This window comes from Hyperoodon ampullatus (genome assembly GCF_949752795.1).
Source record: "Hyperoodon ampullatus genome assembly, chromosome: 8".
Classification (NCBI taxonomy): domain Eukaryota; kingdom Metazoa; phylum Chordata; class Mammalia; order Artiodactyla; family Ziphiidae; genus Hyperoodon; species Hyperoodon ampullatus.
Genome location: NC_136921.1, coordinates 38,335,127 through 38,362,553, shown reverse-complemented (window position 1 = coordinate 38,362,553; position 27,427 = coordinate 38,335,127). Strand labels below are relative to the sequence as shown.

Below are 27,427 nucleotides of genomic sequence, written 5' to 3'. Positions count from 1 at the left end.
ACCTGCCACTTAATTTGTCTGTTGAAGTGCAGTAGAGAAGCTCCACAATCCAGAGTATTAGATACATCAGATGAGGAAATTTCATTTGTAGCTTAGCTAGGTCTTAACTTTAATTGGTTTTGACAACCAAACTTGGTTGATTCCATTTGTAACTCCAGATAACAGAAACAAGAGGCATTGGAAAAACAATATCCGATCCTCTTTTCAAGTCTAATACAAGCTTGTGAGAGAAAATTTAATTAATATTTTTTAATCTTCAGGAAAGAATGCTCTAAATTCATTTAAGAGGATTAAAAAACACAAACAAGCTTTTTTAACAGCCCAAGTAGACTTGAGTGAGAGAAGTGTTTTTTGATGTTTGCCTGTCAGCCATAGGAACGAATTCTAAATTCTTGGCCTGGTTAGAAGGTCCAGTGTGATGCGGCCTCTGTACAGCTCTGTACCTCCACATTTCATGCTCCCACTCTCCCACAGTTCTGTGGCTCCTGGACCTACTGGGCAGTTTCAGGACTCTGTGCCTTCACGCATGCTGTTCCTGCCAGTTGTAACGTTCTTTCTGTCCTCAGTCACCTGCCCAGCTCTGCCTCATCACTCAGTCCAGCACAGGGTCATCTATGACTTTTCTAGGGAAGCTTTCCCTGCTCTTTGCTCTCCATGCCCCTATTCTTCAACTTCCAACAAAACCTCATAATCTTTCTTTTAGAAGTGCTGTATCTGTAGCTGATACACAATTTCACTCCTGTATGGTAAGGATTTGTTCCCATGTCTTTTCTCGTAAGAAGTTGCGCTTCTTCAGGGCTGGGCCTGGGCCTCACTGTGGTGCTGAGCTTAAGCTGAGAACACAGAGGATTACAGAAGCTAAGCAGCTTGTTCAAGAGAACATAACTGACTAGGAAGCAGCAGAGCTTGATGAGGACCTTCATCTGTGTGACTCCAAAGCTTGTTCTTCACGTCCACAGTCATGGTGTCCAAGGTCACCACTTGATGCCTGTGTGCCAGTTGGGGAGCTGGGTGTTTCTGCAGTTCTTGGCAGCTCCATTTCCTCATGGGGTTGGCATATTGTCCTCTTGCTTCCTCTTCCTACTGCTGGGGAGTTTCGTTTTCCCTGGCCTATTCCTCCCCATCTTTTCTGACCAGGGCATTCTGTCTTCACAAAACACAGGCAGGCACCCATGGGCACTAGATTGGTAATTTGGCTTTAGCTTTTTCTCTCAGGAGGCCCACTGCCCACTTTTACTTTTCTCATCCTCCAGGTACTCATCTTCTCTCTGTCCGGCAACTAGTGACTATTCTCAGGTTGTTTATAGAGTCACACAGTTTTCCAGATCACTGCTTCAGCTACTTCCAACCGTTTTCCTCAGTTCATGCCACGTAAACGGAGTGTGCACACACATACACAAATATTCTGAGTACACATTACAGACACTTTTTGGTGGGCCTATTCTACATTTTACAACTGGTTCCCACATTCAGCTTTTTACTATTGCAATAGAAGCAGCGGGTGGTATGTTGTCAAGATGTATTTGCTGAACTGAATTATTTGAATCTAAACCTGAAATGATATTAAAATTTACCCTACTACAGTAAGACTTTAGACTATTGCCTTTATTTGCTCATAAGAGGATGAAAAAATATACTTTAATTATCTTTGGATTTTTTGTCTTTTTCCAGCATGGTTCAGATATCATTAACAATCCAAGTGACTGAACTTTAGAATTTTTCATATGATCTTTTTTAAAAATCTGAGTAACTTTTATCTTTGAGTTCCTTCCTCCCTTTGTGAATCATCACCATCTTCATCACTGTCACTCTTTAAATATTTATCAAGAGCTCATCATACACCTAGGGCTATAATTATGTGAAAATGCCTTGAGAGTTTGCTCTCCTTCCTGGATTTCACTTATGCCCCAATCAGGCAGACCTTCTCCCACTGGTCTTTGTTACGCTTGTGGAAAAATCCTCTCATCTTGAGATCATCATTGATTTTTATAATAACTTAGAGACTTATTGAAAAACAGCTTGTGTACACCAGAAAGAAATGGGACATTTTAGGGAATATTCACCTTAAAACTGGAATCAGACATATGACTGGTTGAAATTGATGAATATGATTCTCTTAGAAATATTTTTCTTAATACAGAAAGCACTTTAGCAACAACAACAAGTAATAATAGCTATCAGTTATAAAATGCTTATCCTCTGCTAGACAGTGTTCCAAATGCTTCAGACTTATTAAACCATTCAATTCCAATAACAACCAGATAGTGTAGTACTACTAATATTTATGATTTACAAATGAGAAAACTAAGGGACAGAGAGGTTAGGTGATAGCTAACCTTTAACAAGGTCAACTAGCTAATGAGTGGCAGAGCCAGAATTGAAACCCAGGCTCTCTGGACCCAGAGTCCTTGTCTATCTTATGACAAGACTGCTCCACTGGTTATGTATCTATTTCATATATAACATATGAAAAAACATATTGACAGCAGTAAAGCCATACTTTATAATAATAATTAAATCCTAAACTTACAAATCTATAAATGCAGGGGGGTCTTCAGATGGGCAGAGAAGGGCTCTTGATTCATAGTACAATAGGCAAACTATCCCCAAATTTTAAACATGGGTTTCCAGTGTGTTTGGATATAGATAACAAGTTAACTTGAGTCACAGATTGGAGCACTGGGAGAGAGGTCACTGTTATGGGCTGGATTGTGTTCCCCTAAAATTCATATGTTGAAGTCTTAATGCCCATTACCTCACAATGTGACCTTATTTGGAGGTAGTGTCTTTAACGAGGTGGCTAAATTAGAATGAGGTCATGGGGAGCACCCTAATCTGATTGGTGGTCCTTATAGGAAGGGGAGATTAAACATAGACGCCCAGAAGAAAGACCAGGTGAGGACACAAGGAGAAGGCGGTCATCTATAAGCCAGGGAGAGAGGCGTCAGAAGAAACCAACCCTACCCACACATTGATATCAGAGCTCTAGCCTCCAGAACTGTGAGAAAATACATTTCTGTTTTTTAATCCACCCATTCAGTCTGTGCTTCTTTGCTTTGGTAGCCCTAGGAAACTAATATAGTAACTGTCTTCATCAGTTAGGGCTGATATTACAAGAATACTATAGACTGGGTGGCTTAAACAACAAACATTTATTTCTCACAGTTCTGGAGGCTGGGAAGTCTGAGATCAGAGAGTTAGCAGGTCGATTTCTGGTGAGAACCCTCTTCCTCATATGGTGAAGAGAGAGTGAGCTTAAATCTCTTTACCCTTTTATAGGAGCACCACTCCCATCATGGGGGCTAATTACCTCATCCAAACCTAATTACCTCCCCAAAGTTTCACTTCCAAATACCATCATGTTGGCAATTAAGGCTTCAACAGATGAAAATCCATAGCAGTGACCCAGGAAGAGAAAGATTGTAAGCTAAAGTTTAAGGAATTTTCTAATATAAAACCCATTAGGAAAACACATGCCACAATATTCTATTAATAATTGGCCCAAAATATAATTTACTTAGAATGCATTTTTATGTGACGTGGGGTGCCAATGGTCACATGACTTGGTCTTGATGTGGGCAGATAGGACAGTCTCCTTAGTCGTGTGATTAGAAGGATTCCACTGGTTCACGTCTCCCACGAAATATATCCATTATTACTCCATTGGTTCCTGCCTCCTCAAAGAGGTGGAGAATTATACCTGTAATCACTCCACCTGACCCTGAAATTGCTACTGGTATCATGGCCATCCTCCAGAAAATTCTTGTTAAAAAGGCCCTGAGTAAAAGGTAGGGGGCAATATATTTGTTATAAATGGATGGGCTAGTTTTTGGGTGAATTGACTATTCCTTGCGAGAATTAAAAAGTTGGAAAATGAGATTTTGCAGGAGGTGGTTGTCAAGGAAATTCTAGGCTGAGGTGATTGTGTAGTCAATGGCACCTAGTTTATTCTTTCATTTGACAGATGCTTTGGATCTCTGCTTTGGGCAAGGCTCTGTGCTACCTGCTAGACATACAGCTGTGCCCATGACAAAGGCAGCCACTGCACTTAAGAAGTGTGTGTTCTCGTGAGAGATGCAAATGTTAAAAAGTGCAAGCCATCATCAGTTATTTCGTTCTAACTGTGGAAAGTGCTATGCCAGGAAAGAGGCTGGAGAGAGTGAAAAATAATTTTACTAAACTCACTGTATTGCTGAAGGTTGGCACCGTCTTTTAGCCTGTGTTGTCCAACGTGGACAACATTAGCCACAGGTATCTATTGAAATGGAAATAATTGAAATTAAATAAAATTATATATTCCATCCTCATGGCACTAGTCACATTTCAGTTGCTCAATAGCCACATGTGCCTGTTGTCTGGGCTATAGAGTTATACCAGAATTACAAAGTAAAGTAAGAGAGTCCTTAACTGTTCATTCCTTAGAGAATAGAAGATATCTGTATATCTATGTATCTATATCTATATCTGTCTATATATATGGACCAAAATAGTCCACTTTTGGCTGCAGGCCAAGGTACAAATCTCATCTTAGGCTGGCCTTCAAAATGAGGAATGGGGCTTGTTTTTAAACTAGAGATAGATTTCTTTTTCTTTTAGTATTATGAATATTGAGGTTTTGCATTCTTACAGTGTTCATTTTTATATTTATGAGCAATTTGTCCATAGTAACTAGGGGACCTTTAAGATTTTTCTTTTTCTTTTTACTTAAAACACCTGACTGTACAAAATAAACCTCCTGTGGTTTATAGAGATGAGAAATGTTGGAAACTGTTCCCTTGAAATAACATAGCAGACTTTGGACCCTCCACAGCCGAGAAAACTAATCTCGACTTCACTACAGCCAAGCTCCATTTTTCCAAGTACATGGGAAAAAAGAAGAGACTGAAATGTGGGTAGAGAAGAAGGAAATCAGCTGTGATGGTTCAGCACCCTTGAAGTTGACACTAGTGGGAGACGTTATTAAAAATGTGCAACCTGAAATGGAGGATTAAAAAAAATAATATGTTATGGTAGGGGATATACTTTTGCTGTCACACCTAAAGGTCACCCTTTGAAGGGAGCTGAGATGGCTGCCAGGACCCATTGATTTCTCTCAGTGCTGAAACATCCTCTGGTAGGTGTCAGCCTGGCTGCTCCAAGACATAAATATGGAAAGTTAAATGGTAAGTCAGAAAGAGAAAAACAAATATCATATATTAATGCATATATGTGGAATGAAGAAAAATGGTGCAGGTGAACCTATTTGCAGGGCAGGAATAGAAACACAGACTTAGAGAATAGACGTGTGGACATGGTGGCGGGGGAAGGAGAGGGTGGGATGAATTGGGAGATTAGGTTTGACATAAATACATTACCATGTGTAAAATACATAGTTAGTGGGAACCTGCTGTATAGCACAGGGAGCACAGCTCGGTGCTCTGTGAGGACCTAGATGGGTGGGATGGGGGAGAGGGAGGTCCAAGAGGGAGGGCATATATGTAAACATAGAGCTGATTCACTTCACGGTACAGCAGAAACTAACACATCATCGTAAAGCAATTATACTGCAATAAAAAAAATAAAGGGTAAGGAAGAGTGGCCCAGGGGATCCCGCTAGCAGATGGTGAGACTGTGTCAGTATTTGTTCTGAAGAGACATGACGTAAATTTTTACATAAGCAGCACAACAGACATGCTTCTATGAAACAAACAAGTATTTCCCTTAGAGGAGTACAGCTTCTCAAGTCTCTAGGGCAACAAAGTTCTAAGATCCTGTCTGGGTGTATACAGTTCTTTTAATTCGTCTCTGATGAGGTTGTTTTACCTTGTTAAGTAGGTTATTTTCCTTAATGACCTTAATGCTGCTTTTATTTTTCTTGTACAGTATTCATCTTCACTTTCCCCCTGTGCTCCAGCCATGGCAATCCCTCTGCAATTCTCCAAATATCCCATGGGCATTCCTGCCTTCTGAGGTGATTTTGCTCAGTGGCTAATGTTTTGGATTTTTTTTCTTCAAGTTTCTCAGAAAATGAGGAAAGAGGGATAAATAAGGAGTAACATGATGTGCTGTCTCCGGGGATGGTCATGGGGGTTTCCCAAGGGGCCCTGTGGAGGGAGCCATAGCTACCTTAGTGCTTCTCTCATTTGCATTTGGGTCCCAAACCTGAGGTGCTGACGTCCATGCTATACTATTAACAAGTTAAAAATGCTAGAACTGTCTCCTAAAAGATAGGCAAGTGAGGGAAACTGGTTTTAGCTAGTATGGTGTGTGTGTGTGTGTGTGTGTGTGTTTAACCCCTTTGTACACTGGTAGTTGTAAAACTAATCTTTCCCCTCCCCTTTCCTGTGTTATTTCTGGTGTTAATGGGTGTTTCGGGTACAGCAGGATGGGAGAGGGGCAAAGAGAAGTATCTGTGGGGGGGGTGGGCCTTTCCACCTGCCCTTCAACCCACATAATTTGCTTATTGTGAATATTCATACATGCGTAATGATAACATTTCCTGAATGCTAAATCATGCTAATAACCCCTATCAAGTAGAGGAAAGATCTTTATGTCTTAGAACAATCAACAAATTATTTAAACCTGAGAGCTTTACATCATATTAGATTAAGTTATGTATGTTAAAATTCTCCAAACAGCAAGTATAAAGATACTGCCTTATACATAAAAGAGGCATTGATATTTTAACCTATTTATTGTTATGTAAAACAAATTTATTGGACATTTTAGAATTAGTTTTTTCTCCTTTCACCAAATTGATAAAGCAAGTAGCCAGATTTTTTTTTTTTTTGTCTTTGAAGAGGCATGACTATTCAGATTTTGCTGGAAAAGATATTTTCCATCTAAAAATGCTTGCATATACCGGTTGGTGATACATGGATTTTTTTTTTATGACATTGTAAGTTTTCAGAATTTATTTGAGGTCTCTCTTACATACTTAGAATGATTGAGGTGCAAATCTACATGGAAGCAGAGGAATTAACTAAATGGTGTTAGAAGGTGGTTTCTAACCATTGGAACACAAGCTTTTTGTGGACAGACCGGGGCTCCCTATCTAAGCCTAAAACAGGGGCGCCACCTGGTGGAAAAAGTGAGAACTTCATTTTCTGGGGGTAGTTATAAATACATAGACCATGTGCAAGCCCTGCTTTTTTACTTTTGAGTTTAGGTAGATTTACTTATATATTTAAATTAGTATGCTTTGCATGTTTAATTGCTGGGTAACTTTCCCACTTCATACAAATAACAGGCTCTGATATAAGGAGAAGGAACATTAGGATACCATGAAGATCAAGTGAGAATAACAATCAGTCCAAGAAGTAGAGGCTTTTAGTTATTCCATTTCATGTTTTGTCTTTTTGCTTTCACAATTCATTGTTCAGCTTAACCGTGTTTATACATAGAAAATGGCTTTTATAAATACTTTCAGCTCCCCTCCAGCTACTTTACTTCCTATCTCTCTCTTCGCCTACACTGCCAAGCTTCTTAACAAGGTTGTTTACACTTGCTGTGTGTACTTCCTTACCTCCCATGCACTCCTTAGCCCCTGACACTCCATTAAACTGTTCTCATCAGAGTCACCAGTCACCTTCTTGTCACGAAATCTTGTGGATGTGTTTCAGCTTTTGTCTCCCTCGACTACTTGGGAACGTTCTACGTGGCTGATCACTCCCTCCTGGCAGCACCGCTTCCCTGGATTTGGGGGACATCCTCTGGACATTCCTGGCCTTCCTCTTACATCTCTGGCTTTTTCTTCTCAGCAGTTTTTGCAGGTTACCCCTCCTCTACTCTTCTGTTAAATTCTGGCGTTTCTTAGGGTTCTAGCCTAGGCTCTCTTCTCTTCCTCCATCCTCTCTTTCTGGGTCATCCTGTCCATGCTAATGTTTTCTATTGCCCCCTCTATGCTGGTGAATCCCACATGTATATCTTTGGTCCAAGTGTGTCCTCCTACCCCTCAATGACCTCCACTCCCCACACATCCCTCCCAAGGACCCACCCGGCATTGCACTCTGGGGGTCTCTCAGCCACAGCGAGGCCAGCACGTCTCAAACTGTGCTCATCTCCACCCCCATCTCCTGCCTGCCCTCCACGACACCTCTGCTAACCCTACTTGAATGAACGAATGACAACTCAGAGCAATCCAAGCAAGAATCCTGGGGTTATCCTTGATTATTTTCCCTAAACCTCCATCTCTAAGCAATTACCAAGTATCGCTGGGTCAGCCTCCTACATATCTCCCTAAGAGATCTCCATCCCCATAGCTATGGCTTTAGTTATTTATCCTCTGGTTAGTGAAAGATCTTTCCTTCTCCATATACCCTTGCCCCCCTCCGAAGCACAGCAGCTTGGTGACCTTTCTAAACATAAGTCTGGTCATGGCCATTCTGCCCACTTAAAGCCCTTCCAGCGTTTCCCATGGCTCGTCCTGAAAACTTCTTAACTTTGCCTGCGGAGCCCTTTGTGACCTCCTCCCGTCCAGCTTCGCCTCTCATCACCTTCCTCTTTCAGGCACAGCCCCAGACACACTGAACTTTTTCCTCAGTGGCACCAGTTAGGCTGTCATGCTGAGCAGTTATACAGGCCTTCCCTTCTGCTGGCACCCCTGCTCCCTGGGAGCCTTCATTCACACTCTGCATTGGGCACTTCACCGCAGGTGCCAGGCCTTCAGGATACCTCTTCTGATGTGGCGCCATCTCCTGCCCCTCCCGCCTCATCAAGGTTCGGATCTTTGCCACGTGTTTTCCACAGCACCCTGTTCTTCCCCTAACATAACACTTTCATTGCTTCTTTATCTCTTTCCCACTAGACAGTCTCTCTTACTTAAAATAATGAGGTAATGAATTTTAACACAGCCATTTTAAATCGAGCCCTAATTAATAAATGATAGACATTGGGTATATAAGTGAACTCAGAGAACATCTCATCCAGTCCCCTTGTTTAATAGAAAAGGAAACAGGAGTTAATGATAGTCCTAAGGTCACACGGCCAATTCATAATTTGTTAATTGTCTTTGCACTGCAGACATCAGCCACAATCCCTGTCCTTTCTATCTATTTGATGGATTCTGGTTTTCTCTACAAGAAGCTTAGAAAGCCTTAGCTGGGGTGAAAGCATGGTTTAAACTCTGTTTTGGTAGACTTTGGGTTTTTTTTTTTTTTGCCTGAGTTACAGGGAACAGGGACTCATTTAAGCTTTTTTCGGGTGAGACTATAAATGACAATGCAAGCAACGCATCTCCTGGGAAGAAGGGAAGCCACAGACTCACAGAACCTCCGGCTAGAAGATCATGACAGATCAAGGAGGCTTTAAGGCACTGTGTTATCTTTTCCTCTCTCAGGAGCAAGAATTCAGAATTTTCACTCTAGTGCTGTAGCCTTAAGTTCAGCTCTCTGCTCTCTCTTTCTTCCCTCTGTTTCCTAGCATCTCTTTTTGTGAGCAGCTAAGGCTTTTCGAATTTCCCAGGCTCACTTTCTGAGAGAGTTCATCTGCTTGGTTTGACTAATTGGTGTCATTGGTGCCTGGAGTCATAGGTCACTGGCCCCCATTGAGTGGCCACTCTTGGGCCAGTGTGATGTTTGGTTTAACCAGTTGTGGCTGGGGAGATGAGTTTTTAAAGCACAGAGCAAAGCCATCCCAGCTCAAGTTCAGCCTGACACTGTTTTCTTTAGCAGGGGTCTGTGGACTTGGACAGGGTCATGCAAGGCTTGGCAAATGGTGTTCTGGATCTTTTACATGGGGATAATTTAAAGTTCCTCTAAAAATGTGGAGTTTTTTGGTTTGCATAGCTAAGGCCTAAAAAACTACCAGCTACTGAAATATTGGAATTGAAGTTTCTGATAGTCTGATTTTCACAGTCATCTATTCTAGAAAGAAATCTGAGGCCTGCCTAGGAAGAGCAGCATGACATTCACAAAATTGAATGGGTTTGGTGAATGTATAGTGAGTTTTTCCAGGCGTATATATTTATAAAGTTGATTTAAAAATAAGAATATAAGAGTGATGGTATTTGACATTCAGAAGAAATGTTTTGACAAGTGTATGTGTATATGATGATTTAGTGGTGCGTATTCCACTAAGTGTACAGGAGTGAAGCTGAGGTAATAAATGTATGTCTTTCAAGGAAGTGGTACTTATTGCTGTGAACTTGCTGTTGAGTTTCCATGTGCACTCACCTGTCACTAGTGCTTTTGCTCTAACTCACATAGCTGGATCATTATTTCCAAAGATGCTAGGAACGTGTGAAACTTGAATGGATTCTGGACTTTTAAAAAAGCTGTAAAAGTTGTTTTGGGACATTTGAGCAGTTTAATATGCACCACAGTCAGATGAAATTACTGAATGAATACCAGCTTTGCTGGGGGCAATGATAGTAGAGTGGTTACTTAGAATGTCCTTATTTTCATGATATGCCTACTGAGGTATTCAGGATGATGTCTACACAGACAGATGGATAGCAGTAGATAAGTTGATTAAGCCAACATGACACAATATGGAAATTTGGATGCTATTATTTTAACTTTTGAGCAGCATAATTTTAAAAACAAACATATAAAGCATGAGGAAAATGTGTGGCTAATAGTTTGGTGTTGTGGATGGCTTGAGTTTGAGATCTGAAACTTGAGCAAGTCTCACATTAGGGAAAGCAGGTCTTGACATTTCCTTGGAGTAACAGTAGTCTAGTCTTTTACCAAATGCCCTACTGGATTTGGGCCACCAACAGTGAATACCTCATAATGACTAAATCTCTAAACAGTCACTGTGGAGGGAGCTAAGTTGGCTGCTGCTTGATTTAACTGTTAATAAAAGTAGCCCATTTCATTTAATAGCTGCCTGACCCTCATTAAAAAAAAAAAAAAAAAAAAAGTGGAGAGTACAAGGCAGTTGCCCCTTTGACAATGTCTTGCTAATAGCTATTTGGCCATGGCAACCGACACTGAAACTAGAAGTCACACCAGTGTAAATGGGTGTCCATAGAGCCACTGAGTAGGGTAGTTCTGCACATGCCATGATGCACTCCTAAAGGGGACAGTTTCAGTCTTTTTAAGAGCATTATGATTTGGCAGAGAATAAAGAATAAATGTCCAGGCTTCCCTGGTGGCTCAGTGGTTGAGAGTCCGCCTGCCGATGCAGGGGACATGGGCTCGTGCCCTGGTCCGGGAGGATCCCACATGCCGCGGAGCGGCTGGGCCTGTGAGCCATGGCCGCCGAACCTGCGTGTCTGGAGTCTGTGCTCCGCAACGGGAGAGGCCACAACAGTGGGAGGCCCGCGTACCGGAAAAAAAAAAAAAAAAAGAAGAAAAAAAAGAATAAATGTCCTTGGTGAAAGGACATGTCTAGACCAGATGCAGTACATCTGTCATTGGGCTGCAGGGAATGCTATGCGCATAGAAGACAGTGTGAAAGGAGGCCCTGGAGTTGTGCAACACAGGGCCAGATGTCACAAGAAACCCCTTGCTTACTGAAAGTCTCAGCACTGCGGCCGTTAAGCAGCTGAAGCCATTTTGTGATCAGTTCACCCTGATGTTGGATCTTTGTTATTGCATCTACACTCTTATTCTGGCATTTTTGCAGATTTATTTTTTGGGTGAATCAAGTAGCCAATAATTTAAGCAATGCAATCAGTAATTTCTTAAAGTGAAACCTTACCAAGTAAATTCCAGAATGGATTTTTTAAAATATCCTTCTACTATTAGTAACTAGTAACTAATATTAGTAACTATCTCTATAGCCTTTGTCTGCTCTGGGGTTTAAAGCATCCTACATCCTTCAAGCCATTGTAAATAATCTTTTTGAAATGGAAATAGCACGAGTTGGTGAAGCAGAGGTTTTTATAGAAGCTTGTTCTGTGTGTGGCTTGTGGCACTCAAGATAGTTGTATGAAGTTGGATTTCAGGGTCATTCATTACACAAGGAAAGTTACTTTGAGATGCTAGAACTTTTAAACAATATATTTTTTGTGATGATGACCATCTACTACCAAAGTTTCATCTGAAGTGCAATTAATTACCTTTGTCACCTTGCTAAAGGTTGATATCACTCTTCTGTCCTTTCTTATTAGATCTGTTGACATAGAGGCAGATGATCACAATAAAGGGAAGGAAAGAGCAGAGGGCAGGGAAATCAACAGGCAGTGACTTATTGTTTTATTGAATGGCTCTTTTGTCAAAATGCCTGCAAGAGAATTCTCAGGATACCAGTATCACCACACACACCTAAATTCACAAAGCTTTCTGCAGTTGAAACATATTTTTAACATTTAGCTCGGGGTTTTCTATTATTCAGCTCACTGGTGTTGAAGCAATTTTGTTGACATTTTCTGCAAGTGGATTAAGCTCACAGCCATTTGCCCAAAGCAGATAGACGGCTTCTTAAACAGAGTACCCTGGCAGAAATCTATCTTATAGTATCTTCAGAAATATAACAGTGCTGTCACAAAAGATAATGTTTGTCATTAATTTCTTTTGGTGACAGATGATTTCAGTTCATTTTTAATTTCTCATCTGGCTTAAATGAAACAGCTGTTTAAAACTTTTTATTCCAATAGTGAGCAATGCTTCTGTGTTTTACACTGAACAGTGTTGTAACTTCTAAATTACAAATAAGAAGATAGACTTCTGGAGGGGGGAAGATTACACGTTCTGGGGTTTCCCAAGGAAAGTTCCCACATCAGTGCAATTGTTACTCTTTTTATTTTAAACATTATGAGATTTTTCATAGGGTTAATGGGTGATCAATCCTGAATTTTATTCTCAGTAATGGTTTATTCCCCCTGACTTTACCAACTTGTCTTTTTTAAGCTTCAAAGTGCTTATGTTTCCTCACAGTTTAGAAGGTAAAATAGAGTAGAAATCTATAACATTACTGATATATATATATATATATATATATATATATATATAATGTTACTGATAGTGAAACATTGCATTTACTGAAAGCTTTACATTTTCTGTTTATAAAATAATAGTAATAGCTAATAATCATTAGAGTTTACCATGTATGCCAGGCATTGTTCTAAATGATTCACATGTATTATCTCTCTTAATCTTGCTTTTAAACCTAGAGATGGGTACAATTATCATAGCCATTTTATAGGTGAGGAAACTGAGGCATCGAATGACCTTGCCCAAGGTCAAAAAGCTAACACTTGGTGGATTTGAACCCCAGTAGTCTGATTGTGCAGGTCATACTATATGTTCACCTGTAGAATAGCAGTATGGTTACAGTTCAAAGCCTCTAGGCCAAATTGTTATTATATGACAGAAATGTGGAATCCTTAGAATCAGATATATTCCTTCATCACTCCTGGAGTTCTGGTTCTGCTCTCAACTTGTGTGTACTATCCTGGGCAGCCATCTTATGTGGGTGACTTTTAGGGTTCATGAGTACTGCAAGGAGAATCAGTATCCTGGGGATCTGAGAACTAACTGATGAGTTTTTACGTTGTAGCATTCTTCAAAAAGGTTTGACATAAATACACTACCATGTGTAAAATAGATAGCTAGTGGGAACCTGCTGTATAGCACAGGGAGCTCAACTTGGTGCTCTGTGATGACCTAGATGGGTGGCATGGGGGGTGGGGTGGGAGGGAGGTCCAAGAGAGAGGGAATATATGTATACATATAGCTGCTTCACTTCATTGTACAGCAGAAACTAACACACCATTGTAAAGCAATTATACTCCAAAAAAAAAAAAAAAAAGTTCAGCTGGTACTTGTAATGGACTGATTCATTTATAATCTTCTTTTTTGGATCTGATCTATTAGAGCTTATGATGAGGTCTTTAAAATGAAAACCAGTCATCTTCTCCACACTTTCCCTAATCATGAATCTTCTATCATTGCTTTTGTATTGCAGTCTTCTGAAAATTTGGCTCAGATTAAAATTATTAAATTATTCCAAACTGTACCCATATTGAAGGCAAAGGTCAGACATCAAAGTATGAGCACAAAAGTAGTATTTATGTGAGTCTATCAAAGCATTTTTGAGGGTCTATCAAAGCATTTTTCTTTTTAAAACCAAATAAGTCTTAAGCTATATTTTTCTTCTCTACATTTCTAAGACCTATTAGATGACATGAGCAATATAGCATATAATGCACCTAAACACAAAGAAAAATAATGCAGTGAAGAAAAAGCATCCGTTGGTCTGGGAAGCAGGCGTTACTAGTTATTTCCTTCACACTTATTTTCTGTGTGAACTTGGGCAATATATTTATTTAGCTATCTTGAGTCCATTTCTTCATCTATATATTTATGAAAACATTATAGCTGTACTTCAAAAATTTGAAATAATTACTAAGATCTCTTACTTAGCAGAACAAAATGATACTGTCACTAAATTAAACTTTATTGAGTATTTTCCACTTTCAGTGGTTTTTCCCAAGTATAAATTTCAAGGAAACAAAGTAAATTCTAAGTAAATAAAATATGAGGAAAAATGGGATATATTAGACTATTTTGGTACTGTGTTGTAGAGGCAGTATCCTTCCAGAACACTCTCCCATACTCTCTATATCTGTATCTGTAAGACTGTAGAAGGATTGAGGACTCAAGGTGAGCATCAAAAGATCCTTACATCGTATTTCGCTGATTGTAAGATGAAGAAGCCTCTCCACCTTTCAAATTGTTGTTCAGTTGTCACTTTTATGAGGAAGCCTTGACTGATCCCCTAGAATACCCGTTCTCACAGCATCACATTCCTTTCCTTTAAGCACACAGCACAACTTGCAATTAGACATAACTTTCTTTTTGTGATTTTTTTAAATTTTTGCCTGTGTCCCTCACTAGACTTAAGTTTTATGTGGGCAGGAGGGGATCTGTGCTCACCGTGTTATCCCCAGAGTCTAGCCTGATGATTCTTAATGGGCACAGTACTGACCCCTAGAGGGTGTTTTGGAACATTGTAGAGGTGACTGGGGGCGATTCTCCTGCCATTTAGTGGGACTGGCCAGGAATGCTGGCTGTCCTGCACTGTGCAGGATGGTGCAACATAATGAAGAACTGCCCTATGTCCTGCAAGACTTTCTCAAGTCCTGCTTGACTACACCCTCTAAAATACAAATCAGACTACTTTTGTAAATGATGTTTATTTAACAAGAAGTTATGTGAAAGGCCCAGTACATGAGGAAAAGGTAGTTAATGAGAGGGAAGCCTAAATGAATAAAGACATTGTTTCCAAATTATTGAATAATGTATTTGCTCTGGGCATTCTGTCCACCTGATTGTATAATTGCTATACAGTAGTACTGGAACAAACTGAAGTGAGATATTCGTTTTAATATGAAACTTTATTATTGATAATCCATGATAAGCATCCCACAGTATCCTGCGAAGTAGAAGCTGATATTGTCAACCACAAGGAAAATGTCCTTTGAGGTACTTTTGAAGATTTGGCAAATTTGGTGGGGTGTATGGACTTTACTTACTTCCTCACTTGTGAGATTATCAGACTTTTTCTCCATGGTGAGGCTCTGTACTCGTCTTGACATATTATCCCTATCTTAATTAAGGTTATTTCCTTCCTTCTTTTATTGTATGTAAATAAGTCTGGTCAGTTGCCATTATTTGTTTTTATACTAGTGTCTTTGTAGTACATCTGCATTGTCATTTTCCTGTATCTTGTGTGTGTGGAAAGGCATCTGATCTTATCTCTCTTTTAAATTTAAATGAATTCATATTAAGTAAGTACAGGCATTTGTCTACTTCATTATGGTTTCTTGTGTGCCTGCCTGGGCATTTACATATTGAAATACATATTATTTTATTTTAAATGACCATTCTTATTTCTCCTTACATTATAGCTAAGATACTACATTTACTTAATTTTTAATAATGTATATAACTAGGTTATATTATTTATGACTTTCATTTTAGAATACTAAAGGAAGCCTTACAAAATATTTGTTTTAAAGAATCTTGGTTTTGATAAGGTTGACAACCACAGGTGAAGACAAAGTCTGGCATATGGTAGATGTTTAATAAATATTTGCTTGATGTATTGATAGATGAATAAGACAAAAATGAAGACCCAAGTCCTAATTGATAGCTAACAAAGACCACCAGTGTTCCTAAATCAAAGAGAGAAAGCCGTTCATATATACATAGCTTAGAACAGGATACAATAGAGACAATGAGTGGGAATTGGAGACATTAAATTCCATACTTCTTTTTATGGTCTGGTCAACAAAAGCATCTCAATGTAATAGGTTTTATTGATGAATTCAGGTGTTACCCATCAATACTACCTGTCATCAGCACTGTTGTTACTTGATTATTATTAATTTTGTATTATTATTATATTATTATTTTTCAACTTTATTGAGATATAATTGACATATAACATTATGTAAATTTAAGGTGTACAAGGTGATGATTTGATATATGTATATATTATGAGATGGTTACCGCAGTAAGGCTAGTTAACAAATCCATTACCTCATGTAGTTACTTTTTTTTAATGGTGAGAACTTTTAAGATCTACTCTCTTAGCAACTTTCAAGTATACAAAAGAGTATTGTTAACTATAGTCACCATGCTGTATATTAGATCTCCAGAACTTATTCATCTTGTTACTAGAAGCTTGTACCCATTTACCACCTTCACCCATTTCCCCCAACCCCCCAGCCTCTGGCAACTACCAATCTACTCTGCATTTCTATTAATTTGGTTTTTTGAGATTCCACATATAGTCTTTCTCTGTGTGCTTGTCTCACTTAGTATAATGCCCTCAAAATTTATCTATGTTGTTGAAAATGGTAGGATTAACTTCTTTCTCATGGCTGAATAATATTCCTTTTTACACACACACACACACACACATATATATATATAAAATCTCTCTCTATATATATTACATCTTCTTTATCCATTCATTAGTTTGATGGACACTAAGATTATTTCCATGTTTTGGCTATTGTAAATAATGCTGCATTAAACATGGGGGTGCAGCTCTCTCTTTGAGATCTTAATTTCATTTCCTTTGGATATATTCCCAGAAGTGGAATTGCTGGATCATATAGTAGTTCTATTTTTAATTTTTTGGGGAACCTCCACACTGTTTTTGTATACGACCATACCAATTTACATTACCACCAACAATGTGCAAGGGTTCCCTTTTCTCCACATCCTTGCCAATGCTTATTACCTCTTGTCTTTTTGGTAAAACCCATTCTAACAGGGGTGAGGTGATATTTCATTGTGGTTTTGATGTTGATGTTGAGCCCATTTTCATGTACCTGTTGTCCATTTGTATATCTTCTTTGGAAAAATGTCTATTCATATATTTGCCAATTTTTTAGTCACATTGTTTTTTGCTATTGAGTTGCTATATATTTTGAGTTACTACATGCATATTGAGGTCCTTATGTATTTTAGATATTAACCTCTTATCAGATATACGGTTTGCAAATATTTTCTCCAGTTCCATAGGTTGCCTTTTCATCTCCTTCTTTGTTTCTTTTGCTGTGAAGAAGCTTTTTAGTTTGTTGTAGTCCCACTTGTTTATTTTTGCTTTTTTTTTTTTGCTTGTGCTTTTGGTGTTATATTAAAAAAATCATTGCCAAGATCAATGTCAAGTTTTTTTCCTATTTTTTGCTTGTAATTTTATGATTTCAGGTCTTACATTTAAGTCTTTAATCCATTTTGAGTTAATTTTTGTGAATGGTGCAATATAAGGCTGCAATTTATGCTTTTGTATGTGAATACCCAGTTTTCCTAGCACCATTTATTGAAAAGGCTATCTTTTCCCCATTGAATATTCTTGGCTCCCTTGTCAAATATTAGTTGGCCATATATGTATGTGTTTATTTCTAGACTCTTAATTTTGTTCCATTGGTCTACATGTCTGTTTTTACACCAGTACCATACTGTTTTTTTTTGTTTTTTTTTTTTTTTGTGGTACGCAGGCCTCTCACTATCGCGGCCTCTCCCGTTGCAGAGCACAGGCTCTGGACACGCAGGCCCAGCAGCCACGGCTCACGGGCCCAGCCACTCCATGGCATGCGGGATCCTCCTGGACCGGGGCACGAACCCGCATCCCCTGCATTGGCAGGCAGACTCTCAACCACTGCACCACCAGGGAAGCCCTACCATACTGTTTTGGTTAGTTTTGTAATATAGTTTGAAATCAGGATGTATGATGCCTCCAACTTTGTTCTTCTCTCTCAGGATTGCTTTGGCAATCTGGGGTCTTTTGTTGTTCCATACGAATTTTAGGATTGTTTTTCTTTTCTTGTGAAAAATGCCATTGGAGTTTTGATAGGGATTGCACTGAATCTATGGATGACTTTGGGTAGTATGAACATCTTAATATTAATTCTGATCCATGAACATGGGATATCTTCCCATTTATTTGTGTTTAATTTCTTTCATCAGTGCCTTGTAATTTTCAGTGTACAGATCTCTCACCTCCTATGTTAAATTTATTCCTAAGTATTTTATTATTTTTGGTGCTAATGTAAATGTGATTGTTTTATTTATTTCTTTTCCTGATAGTTTGTTATTAGTGTATAGAAACACAACTGATTTTTTTTGTATGTTGCTTTTTTATCCTGCAACTTTACTGAATTCATTTATTAGTTCTAACAGTTTTTTTTTTTTTGATGGAGTGTTTAGGGTTTTCTATATATAAGATTGGGTCATCATTTTACTTCTTCCTGTCTAGTTTGGATATCTTTTATTTATTTTTCTTGCCTAATTCCTCTGGCTAGGACTTCCAGTACTATGCTGAATAGAAATAGTGAGAGTGGGCACTCTTATGGCACTCTTGTCTTGTTACTGATCTTAGAGGAAAAGCTTTCAACCTTTCACTGTCGAGTGTGGTGTTACCTGTGGGCTTGTCATATATGTCCTTTTTTATGTTGGGCTACATTCCTTATATACTCACTTTGTTGAGAGTTTTTATCATAAAAAGATGTTGAATTTTGTCAAATGCTTTTTATGCAACTATTGAAATGATCATACAATTTTTATATTTCATTCTGTTAAAGTGATGCAATTATATTATTATTAGTGATTAGTATTTAAATACTATTAAACTACTTTATTTACATATAGTATTATACACACACGCACACACACACACACAGGGACACAATAATGGTCTCCTTTATATTAAAAACTATTTTTAAAAAACATGGTTAATACAAAGGCTTTCTGCTTAAGATGCGGTTAATTGCCATTTTGAAGTAAATAGTGTCCTTCATTCCTTCAACACTCAAGTCAGTCAAGATTTCCTGATGAGAAAGGTATTGTAACAAAGCAAGATGTTATTTGAGAAAGACTTGTGGAAAAAGAAAATCTTATTTGTCAGGTCTTAAAACATATGCTTTCAAATTTAACTCTCAAACATAATTTTCATTATGTTGAATTTTAATAGAGTATGACTTCATATTTTTTTAGAGCCTTTTGTATGGCTGTGCTTATTAAACATGTCATTCTGCTTTATTCTATAATGTTATGTGGTCTTGTTGGCATTGAATTATTCTTAAAATTTCTTTGAAGTATCTTCTACATTTTGTAAATTATTCTTCCTCCAGATCTAGATTCTCAGATATTAAAAATATTTACTTATGTTCTCTTTCCATAATCTTCAGAAATATCTGATTAATTGGAGTTTCTGACCAATACTAAAATGTATCAGTCATAAAACTAACTTTAAAAACTTAACTTTATAAAGGGTATAAAATCTAATGGCTCAGGTAAACATGTCCAATGTAATTCACTTTTTGTTCCTATAAAAATGAAATAGTTTAATTGAATTATGTAATAAATATTTGAAAGGTAGTGTTTTTTCCTTTGTTTTGAGTTCAGAGTTTCAGAAGAAGAGTAACATAAAAAGCTCCAATAAGTCAATACTCTTAGACCAGAACTGCTCTCAACTATTCATCCATATTTCTTGAAAGTTCATAGAGTAAAAATTCAACTTCTTAAGTGGTGAGTAGAATGCAGTTGAAATATTTGGTGGACAAGGTCTTGAAAAATAATAAATCTGAGTTTTAATAACTTTATGCAATGAAAACTTCTATTTTTGTGCAATTGAGGTATTTTGTACATAATTTCCCTAATGGCTACATCTTTGTGCCTGTAACTCTTGCTAACATGTTGTATACATTCCCTACAAAACTAGGCTTTCATTCTGGAGAGCAAGAATCCCAAGCCATCTTTGCATAGTTTTACCCAATATTCCAGTAATGTAACATCAAGAGAAATGTATCTGTCATGACATCAGCACATTTTTGATTTGCTATTTTAATTTCTCAAATGAAGGACATTGTAATAGTTGTTTCTACCTCTTTGGAGCAAAACATTTACCCCCTTTAGAAAATACAGAGATTCCCCAAAAGCGTGCTTTTTGAACTGTTAATATGGTGGTAGTACACAGCCCTCTACAACATGGTCATGTCCACCAAATGGAGCTGGAACAAATAAAGAGGTGCTAATACTACCATGCTGTCTGTGGTGGACTTTTGTTGCAGTATTATCCAGGGGTGGCTCTAGCTGTGGGTGTGGACACTCATATGGGAAGAATTTCAGGGGAATCACTCAGCCGTTGAGTGTGTGCTGAAAAATACCCATACACGCCTGCCCGGTGACAGAGCTGCATTTGTTTATACGCGTAGTTGTGTATATGTGAGGACCTCTCCATTCCCAGAGTCTCAATTAGCTGCTTTAAATATTTGTGGTGTACTCTGAGACAACCCACACATTTCCTTCACACGTGACAAGGACACTAGTTATGATGTTTGACCACTCTTTCATACACTAATATCACAAGGGATAGGGCAGTTCATGGGAAAAATGGGTATTTTAAGAGCCATGGATGTCAATGTCTTTTGTAAGTTACTCTGCCAGATTGTAGCCAAAACTATTTTCAATCAATAGAAGGAAACTTCATTTCTTAGTAAGAACAGGAATAACACAAATTCTAAATGTCTTTTGATAGATTATAAAATATAGTTATTAAATAACTTACAAATATATAACTAATAGATAACTCACATTTAGAATTCTAGCCCCTTTTACGATTTTGATATAATGAGATAATATGTGCAAATTGGTTTACATTTAGTATATTAAGTGTTCAAAGTGTTAGCCTCTGTTTAGTGTTGTGATAGCATTTTATTGTCAGTAATAATTTATTAGTAGTAATAAAAATTGTGGTGGTATGGTAGTATATCAGTCCCATTTACAATCTAATTGCATCAGATATTTCTTGATTTCTAGATGATTTATTTTAATTGCAATTTAATGACGTTGGAAGGATTTGGTTATGAATGCTTAATGTCTCCTTTTAAAAAAATTCATTAATCATTACTAATTTTTAGGTTCAAAAATCTCTGTAGTGGGCTTCCGTGGTGGCACAGTGGTTGAGAGTCCGCCTGCCAATGCAGGGGACACGGGTTCGTGCCCCAGTCCGGGAAGATCCCACGTGCCGCAGAGCGGCTGGGCCTGTGAGCCATGGCTGCTGAGCCTGCACGTCCGGAACCTGTGCTCCACAATGGGAGAGGCCACAACAGTGAGAGGCCCGCATACCGAAAAAAAAAAAATCTCTGTAATGATCTCTCTATGGTTTTCTATGATTCCAAGTGTTACTTTTTAAATGTGTTGGGATTTCCATGGACTGTGGCATTTGGAAGTCAAATAACTGTGGAGGCTGAATTGGTAGTCATTGCTGTTGATACTTTTGATAGTCCTGTTGTCCCATCAGCATAAGTCTGCCTGAGATGCCTTCTATTACTCTTAACTTTTCTTTGGATTAAAGCAGTCCTTCTCATTTTTTTCCCCCTGAAGCATCCCTAGTACCAGAGGAGAGAAACTAAAAATTCCCATGAGATTGCTAGTATATTGAAATGTTGGCAACAGCTTGACATTTCTTTCAAGTTGAGTATTCAGTGGTCAACTTGTCCATTAATTTTACATTCCAGGCCATAACAATCCCAGATTTATTTTCCCAGGAGATGTTACAATTTATATACCACCAAGTAAAATGAATTCTCTTGGGCTTCTCTCCTTTCTGCCTCTCTCCCAAGACCTCTGTTTGAGGAGAATTTCTGAGCCTATTCTTTAGAAATGCCCTGTTATATTACTCCTTAAATGCATACTACACACCAAAACCTTTAAGTGGCTTAGCTGATCTGAGTACCTAATATGTCTTGTGGGAAGTGATACATAGGACAGAGGCGTTTTGAGGGAGGGGATGTGGTATAAGCTGGCTAGTTAGGAGGAGTTTGAGAGGGAGTGTAACAGAGTAGAGAGAGGGATGCTAGTTGGTCAGCAGAAATCACTGAAAGCATGGTGGGAAAAAGTCAGCCCGGAAAAGGAATGCCAAGATGGGTTTGTTAACAATAAACTTCACCCTCTCTACAATTTTGCCTAGAATGAGTCTTTTCTGCTTCTGCTAACTTAATCGAGAACACTCAAGGAGTTTAACCACAGAACAGAAAGATGACCTCTATGCCTCCTTCTTAAAAAAAATATTGAAAACAACAGTTTTACATCAGTGTTTCAATGGAAACTCTTCATAATTTAGTCTTTCATTTTTTCTTCTTCTGTTAGTTAATAGCTTAACTTCTTTTCCAATTTTTTTCTGCCTGTATCGTGCAGCCAGGGCGTGTTGTCTCCTGGTTATCAGGAGATGATGTCCTTTGTTTTTGTGCATTGCCACAAACTGTCTTCTCCAATTGGCCTTTGTTTTCTAGAGAGACTGACTTCTATTTACCAGAACTGACACAGTCTGACATTTAGGCCTGGATGCCACCTCTCAGAACCGATGAGCTGACATTCTGGCTGATTAATTAGATATGTTTTATAACCTGCTGCAGGAAAAGTGACATGAGAACATTATTCATTAGTAGTATCAAGCCTGATATTTTTGCATGTTTTACTCCTCTCTTGCAATTAGGGAAGATGCCAATTTTGCTTTTTTTATGCTTTAAAAATGCCTGATGAAAATTTTAACACTAAAAGAAAAGGGAGCACTTAAAAGTAATACTCTGAAAATGAGTGTGGGTATAATCTGTTTATTAATACAGTATTTTAAAAGGAATCTTTGCGTTTGTAAAAGCAGTAGCAATATACATATCTCTGTAAAAACAGACTCTTGTAGATGCATTTTAAACAAGTTAGTAAAATTTATATTAAAATATGCACACTATCGAGATATTTATTTTAGTAATAGAGTATGTTAATTGCTTTTCATATCACTGTATAGCATAGTTTACTTGTGATTATTTAAATCACAAATAGCTTTTCTTTCTTTTTATTTTTTTAAACATCTTTATTGGAGTATAATTGCTTTACAATGGTGTGTTAGTTTCTGCTTTATAACAAAGTGAATCAGTTATACATATACATATGTCCCCATACCTCTTCCCTCCTGCGTCTCCCTCCCTCCCACACTCCCTATCCCACCCCTTTAGGTGGTCACAAAGCACTGAGCTGATCTCCCTGTGCTATGCGGCTGCTTCCCACTAGTTCTCTATTTTACATTTGGTAGTGTATAAAGTCCATACCACTCTCTCACTTTGTCCCAGCTTACCCTTCCCCCTCCCTGTATCCTCAAGTCCATTCTCTAGTAGGTCTGTGTCTTTATTCCCGTCTTGCCCCTAGGTTCTTCATGACCATTTAAAAATTTTTTTTTTAGATTCCATATATATGTGTTAGCATATGGTATTTGTTTTTCTCTTTCTGACTTACTTCACTGTGTATGACACACTCTAGGTCCATCCACCTCACTACAAGTAACTCAATTTCATTTTTTATGGCTGAGTAATATTCCATTGTATATATGTGCCACATCTTCTTTATCCATTCATCTGTCAATGGACACTGAGGTTGCTTCCATGTCCTGGCTATTGTAAATAGAGCTGCAATGAACATTTTGGTACATGACTCTTTTTGAATTATGGTTTTCTCAGGGTATATGCCCAGTAGTGGGGTTGCTGGGTCGTATGATAGTTCTATTTTTAGTTTTTAAGGAACCTCCATACTATTCTCCATAGTGGCTGTATCAATTTACATTCCCACCAACAGGGCAAGAGGGTTCCCTTTTCTCCACACCCCCTCCAGCATTTACTGTTCGTAGATTTTTTGACGATGGCCATTCTGACTGGTGTGAGATGATATCGCATTGTAGTTTTGATTTGCATTTCTCTAATGATTAATGATGTTGAGCATTCTTTCATGTGTTTGTTGGCAGTCTGTATATCTTCTTTGGAGAAATGTCTATTTAGGTCTTCTGCCCATTTTTGGATTGGGTTGTTTGTTTTTTGGATATTGAGCTGCATGAGCTGCTTGTAAATTTTGGAGATTAATCCTTTGTCAGTTGCTTCATTTGCAAATATTTTCTCCCATTCTGAGGGTTGTCTTTTCATCTTGTTTGTGGTTTCCTTTGCTGTGCAAAAGCTTTTAAGTTTCACTAGGTCCCATTTGTTTATTTTTGTTTTTATTTCCAACAAATAGCTTTTCAACATTTTTTGTAATCTTTAAAACTGTGAGAAAGACAGAAGAATATTTTCATCATTTTTACAGGAGATAAAATGGCCCAGGGGGAAATTGTTGGAGCTAAAAGCAAAACTAAGATACTCTGACTTTTGTTCCTGCCAACGAATCTTGGTGCATCTTATGTTCCTGACTCTGTAGATCCCATCTATAAGTTCTGTCCGACTGTGCCACCTGGTTAATGATTGCGTTTTTATCCATGTTGTTTCCATGGGTGACAATGACTGGGAGGCTTTACTGTGCTTTGTAGAGAGTGCACAGTTTGCCTTGAAGGGATGCCATATCATGTAGTGGTTACGACTACAGATTCTGGAGCCAACTGCTGGACTTTATTTCAACCCCAGCTCCACCACTTAGCAGCTGTGTGAGTATGGGAAGGAGGATCACTCTAGGCCTCTGTTTTCATTGTAAACTTAAAGTAAGAAAAGAGCCTATTTTGTGGGGATGTTGTGACAAATAATGAACATTTGTAAAGTATGAAGAAAAATGCCTGCAGAGAGTGATCACTTTCTATGCTGTATTATTATCATTATCACTTCAGAATTGCATTTTTCAAAGTGGATGTGACTTTTTTTTTTTTTTTTTTTTTTTTTTTGCGGTACGCGGGCCTCTCACTGTTGTGGCCTCTCCCTTTGCGGAGCACAGGCTCCGGACGCTCAGACTCAGCGGCCATGGCTCACAGACCCAGCCGCTCCGTGGCATGTGGGATCTTCCCAGACTGGGGCACGAACCCACGTCCCCTGCATCGGCAGGTGGACTCTCAACCACTGCGCCACGTGGGAAGCCCGGATGTGACTTTTTTTAACGTCCAGAAGGGACTCATTATGCCTATACTCCCCAAGTTCTGCTTGTGTCGTGCATATTTTTCCCTTAGAAAGTCTATCTCTATCTGAAAGAGTGTTCATTCTCTAGTCTTTAGTTTTAGTCTAAATTATAAACGTGGTGTGCGGAACAGGGCACTGAACCGAGAGGCAGAAGACCTGGACTTAAGTCCCAGCTCAGTCATTAACCAGCTGTGACCTTGGGTCAATCATGTCACCTCATCAGGCTCAGCTTGTTTTCTCCTCATGAGAAGGCTAAACTATACAACTTCCAAGTCTACTTCTAAAATCCCAATCCATGATTGAGGTACTTGGGGGTAAGTTCACCTTAACAAAAGTACTAGGCAAAGTTGTACTTATTCATCCCATATATTTAAAGGCTGTTGTTTGAAGGATTTTATGACATAAGATAGAATTGGCAAGTGCTTGTACAGATTTTGAGGAAAGAAATATTCCAAGGCATTTTTAATGCAATGCATTTTTAATTTTAGGGTTCTCATACACCCTAAGGTAAAAGCTTTCATCAAATTAAAGAGATCAAACAGTGTATGATGAAGTACCTTGCATAAAATAAGTGACTTACCTTTTCTCGAAGTCTCTGCTTTGTAGAGGAACTCTCCAGCAGCTCGTGTAACCTCCAGTTTCAAGGTCACACTCCCAGGCATTGTCGTGAGAATGGAGGGGAGAGACGGAGCTCCTTCCTCTTTGTCTGTACACAACGGAAACATGTTCTGGCTTCCCCACACTTACTCCTTCAGCCCCTTGGGCTAATGTCAGCATATACACTTGATCATTATAACAATGACCTAATATAAGAAAAAAAATAATTGGAAAAGATCTTTCTCAGACTCTGATATAACTGACAACTGATGATTTCCTGCGATCCTCGTTTGCTTTTTTGTTTTGATTGACATAATAAGCCTCTGGAGCCTCTCTCCATCAGCCAGATGGGAACATTGTCCCCAGGATAATAGAAAAGAACATGGGTAAATAGGAACTTATCAAAAGGCAGGCTGCAGCGATGACCCAATATACTACAAACCAGCTTACCAAGCATAAGGGTGTGTGATTTACTTTACAGAGATTTGCTTTGTAAGCTCTTTTACACTGAGAAGCTGATTTAATTTTCAGTTCTTTGAGGAAGAGCTTCTTCCCTTGTTTTCTCCCAAGCCTAGGAATGCTGGGCTGGGTGGGTTAGGAGTTACAGCAGTGTGTAGTCTCGAACCCTGGTGATGGAAGGGCTGATTGTCCTTGGTACGTTCAGAGAAGGGTCCCCAGACGGTGTTCCCTCCTACAGGAAATCTCCAGAGGCTGCCAGCAACTACAGAGACAATGAGGAAGGCTCAGGTTGAGGTCCTTGACTTAAAGAGCAAAGACCCCCAATAATGCAAGAAAAGGATGTTGGAAAAGTGGGCTCTCCGGTCTGAGTCTGTTTCCTCCCTGGGCAACAGCATGAAGGATATAGAGTGAAGTCACTTAGGAGCTGCCTGGCCCATAACATTCTTCTTTGGTGTCTATTTCTGCCTGTTTGTAGGGCCAAGGAGATCTGTTGAAGAATGCCAAGAATGAAGCTATAGAGAACATGAAGCAGATCCAGCTGGCGTGCTTGTCTTGTGGCCTTAGTAAAGCCCCCAGCAGTGGTGCCGAGGCCAAGAGCAAGCGCAGCCTGGAGGCCATAGAGGAGAAGGAGAGCAGCGAGGAAAATGGGAAGCTGTGACCCTGAGTGGCAGCCACGCCTTCACCCAGCCTTCCTGCCAAGGACTCTGGTTTTTCCTTCTGGTTTTCTTTCTTTAAGCTTTTTAGAAGTTCACAAAAAGATGCCCTCTCTGGGGTATTGGACATAAACAGATATTTTCACAATGTCAGTATTTTAACATAGTTAATTTATCTAAGTTAAAACCTTTAGTAGCCATGTTTTAAAATTCTGAGATGTGTGTACACACTCACGTATGGATGTGGGCGGAAGTGTGTGTATGTGTGTGTGTGTGTGAGAGAGAGTGAGCAAGAGACAGAGACAGAGAGAGATAGAGAGAGAGAGAGACAGAGAGGGAGAGAGAGAGAGGGAGCAAAAGAGAAAGACTGAGAGAGAGGTGAGGACGGGAGAGAGAGATTGAGATGCTGTTAAAATCT

The 27,427-nt window shown here is 38.8% G+C and overlaps 1 protein-coding gene across 1 annotated transcript in view; it reads left to right on the top strand.

Annotated features, from left to right (window-relative positions):
- The window catches only part of PLCL1 (phospholipase C like 1 (inactive)), a gene marked incomplete at its 3' end in the record, with an annotated part of 357,668 nt that extends 330,654 nt beyond the window's left edge, over window positions 1–27,014 (top strand). The window contains exon 6 of the mRNA XM_079710337.1: window positions 26,832–27,014. Coding sequence (XP_079566463.1) covers window positions 26,832–27,014 — 183 coding nt within the window. The remainder of the gene's footprint in view (window positions 1–26,831) is intronic.
- Between the last annotated feature and the right edge of the window lie 413 nt (window positions 27,015–27,427).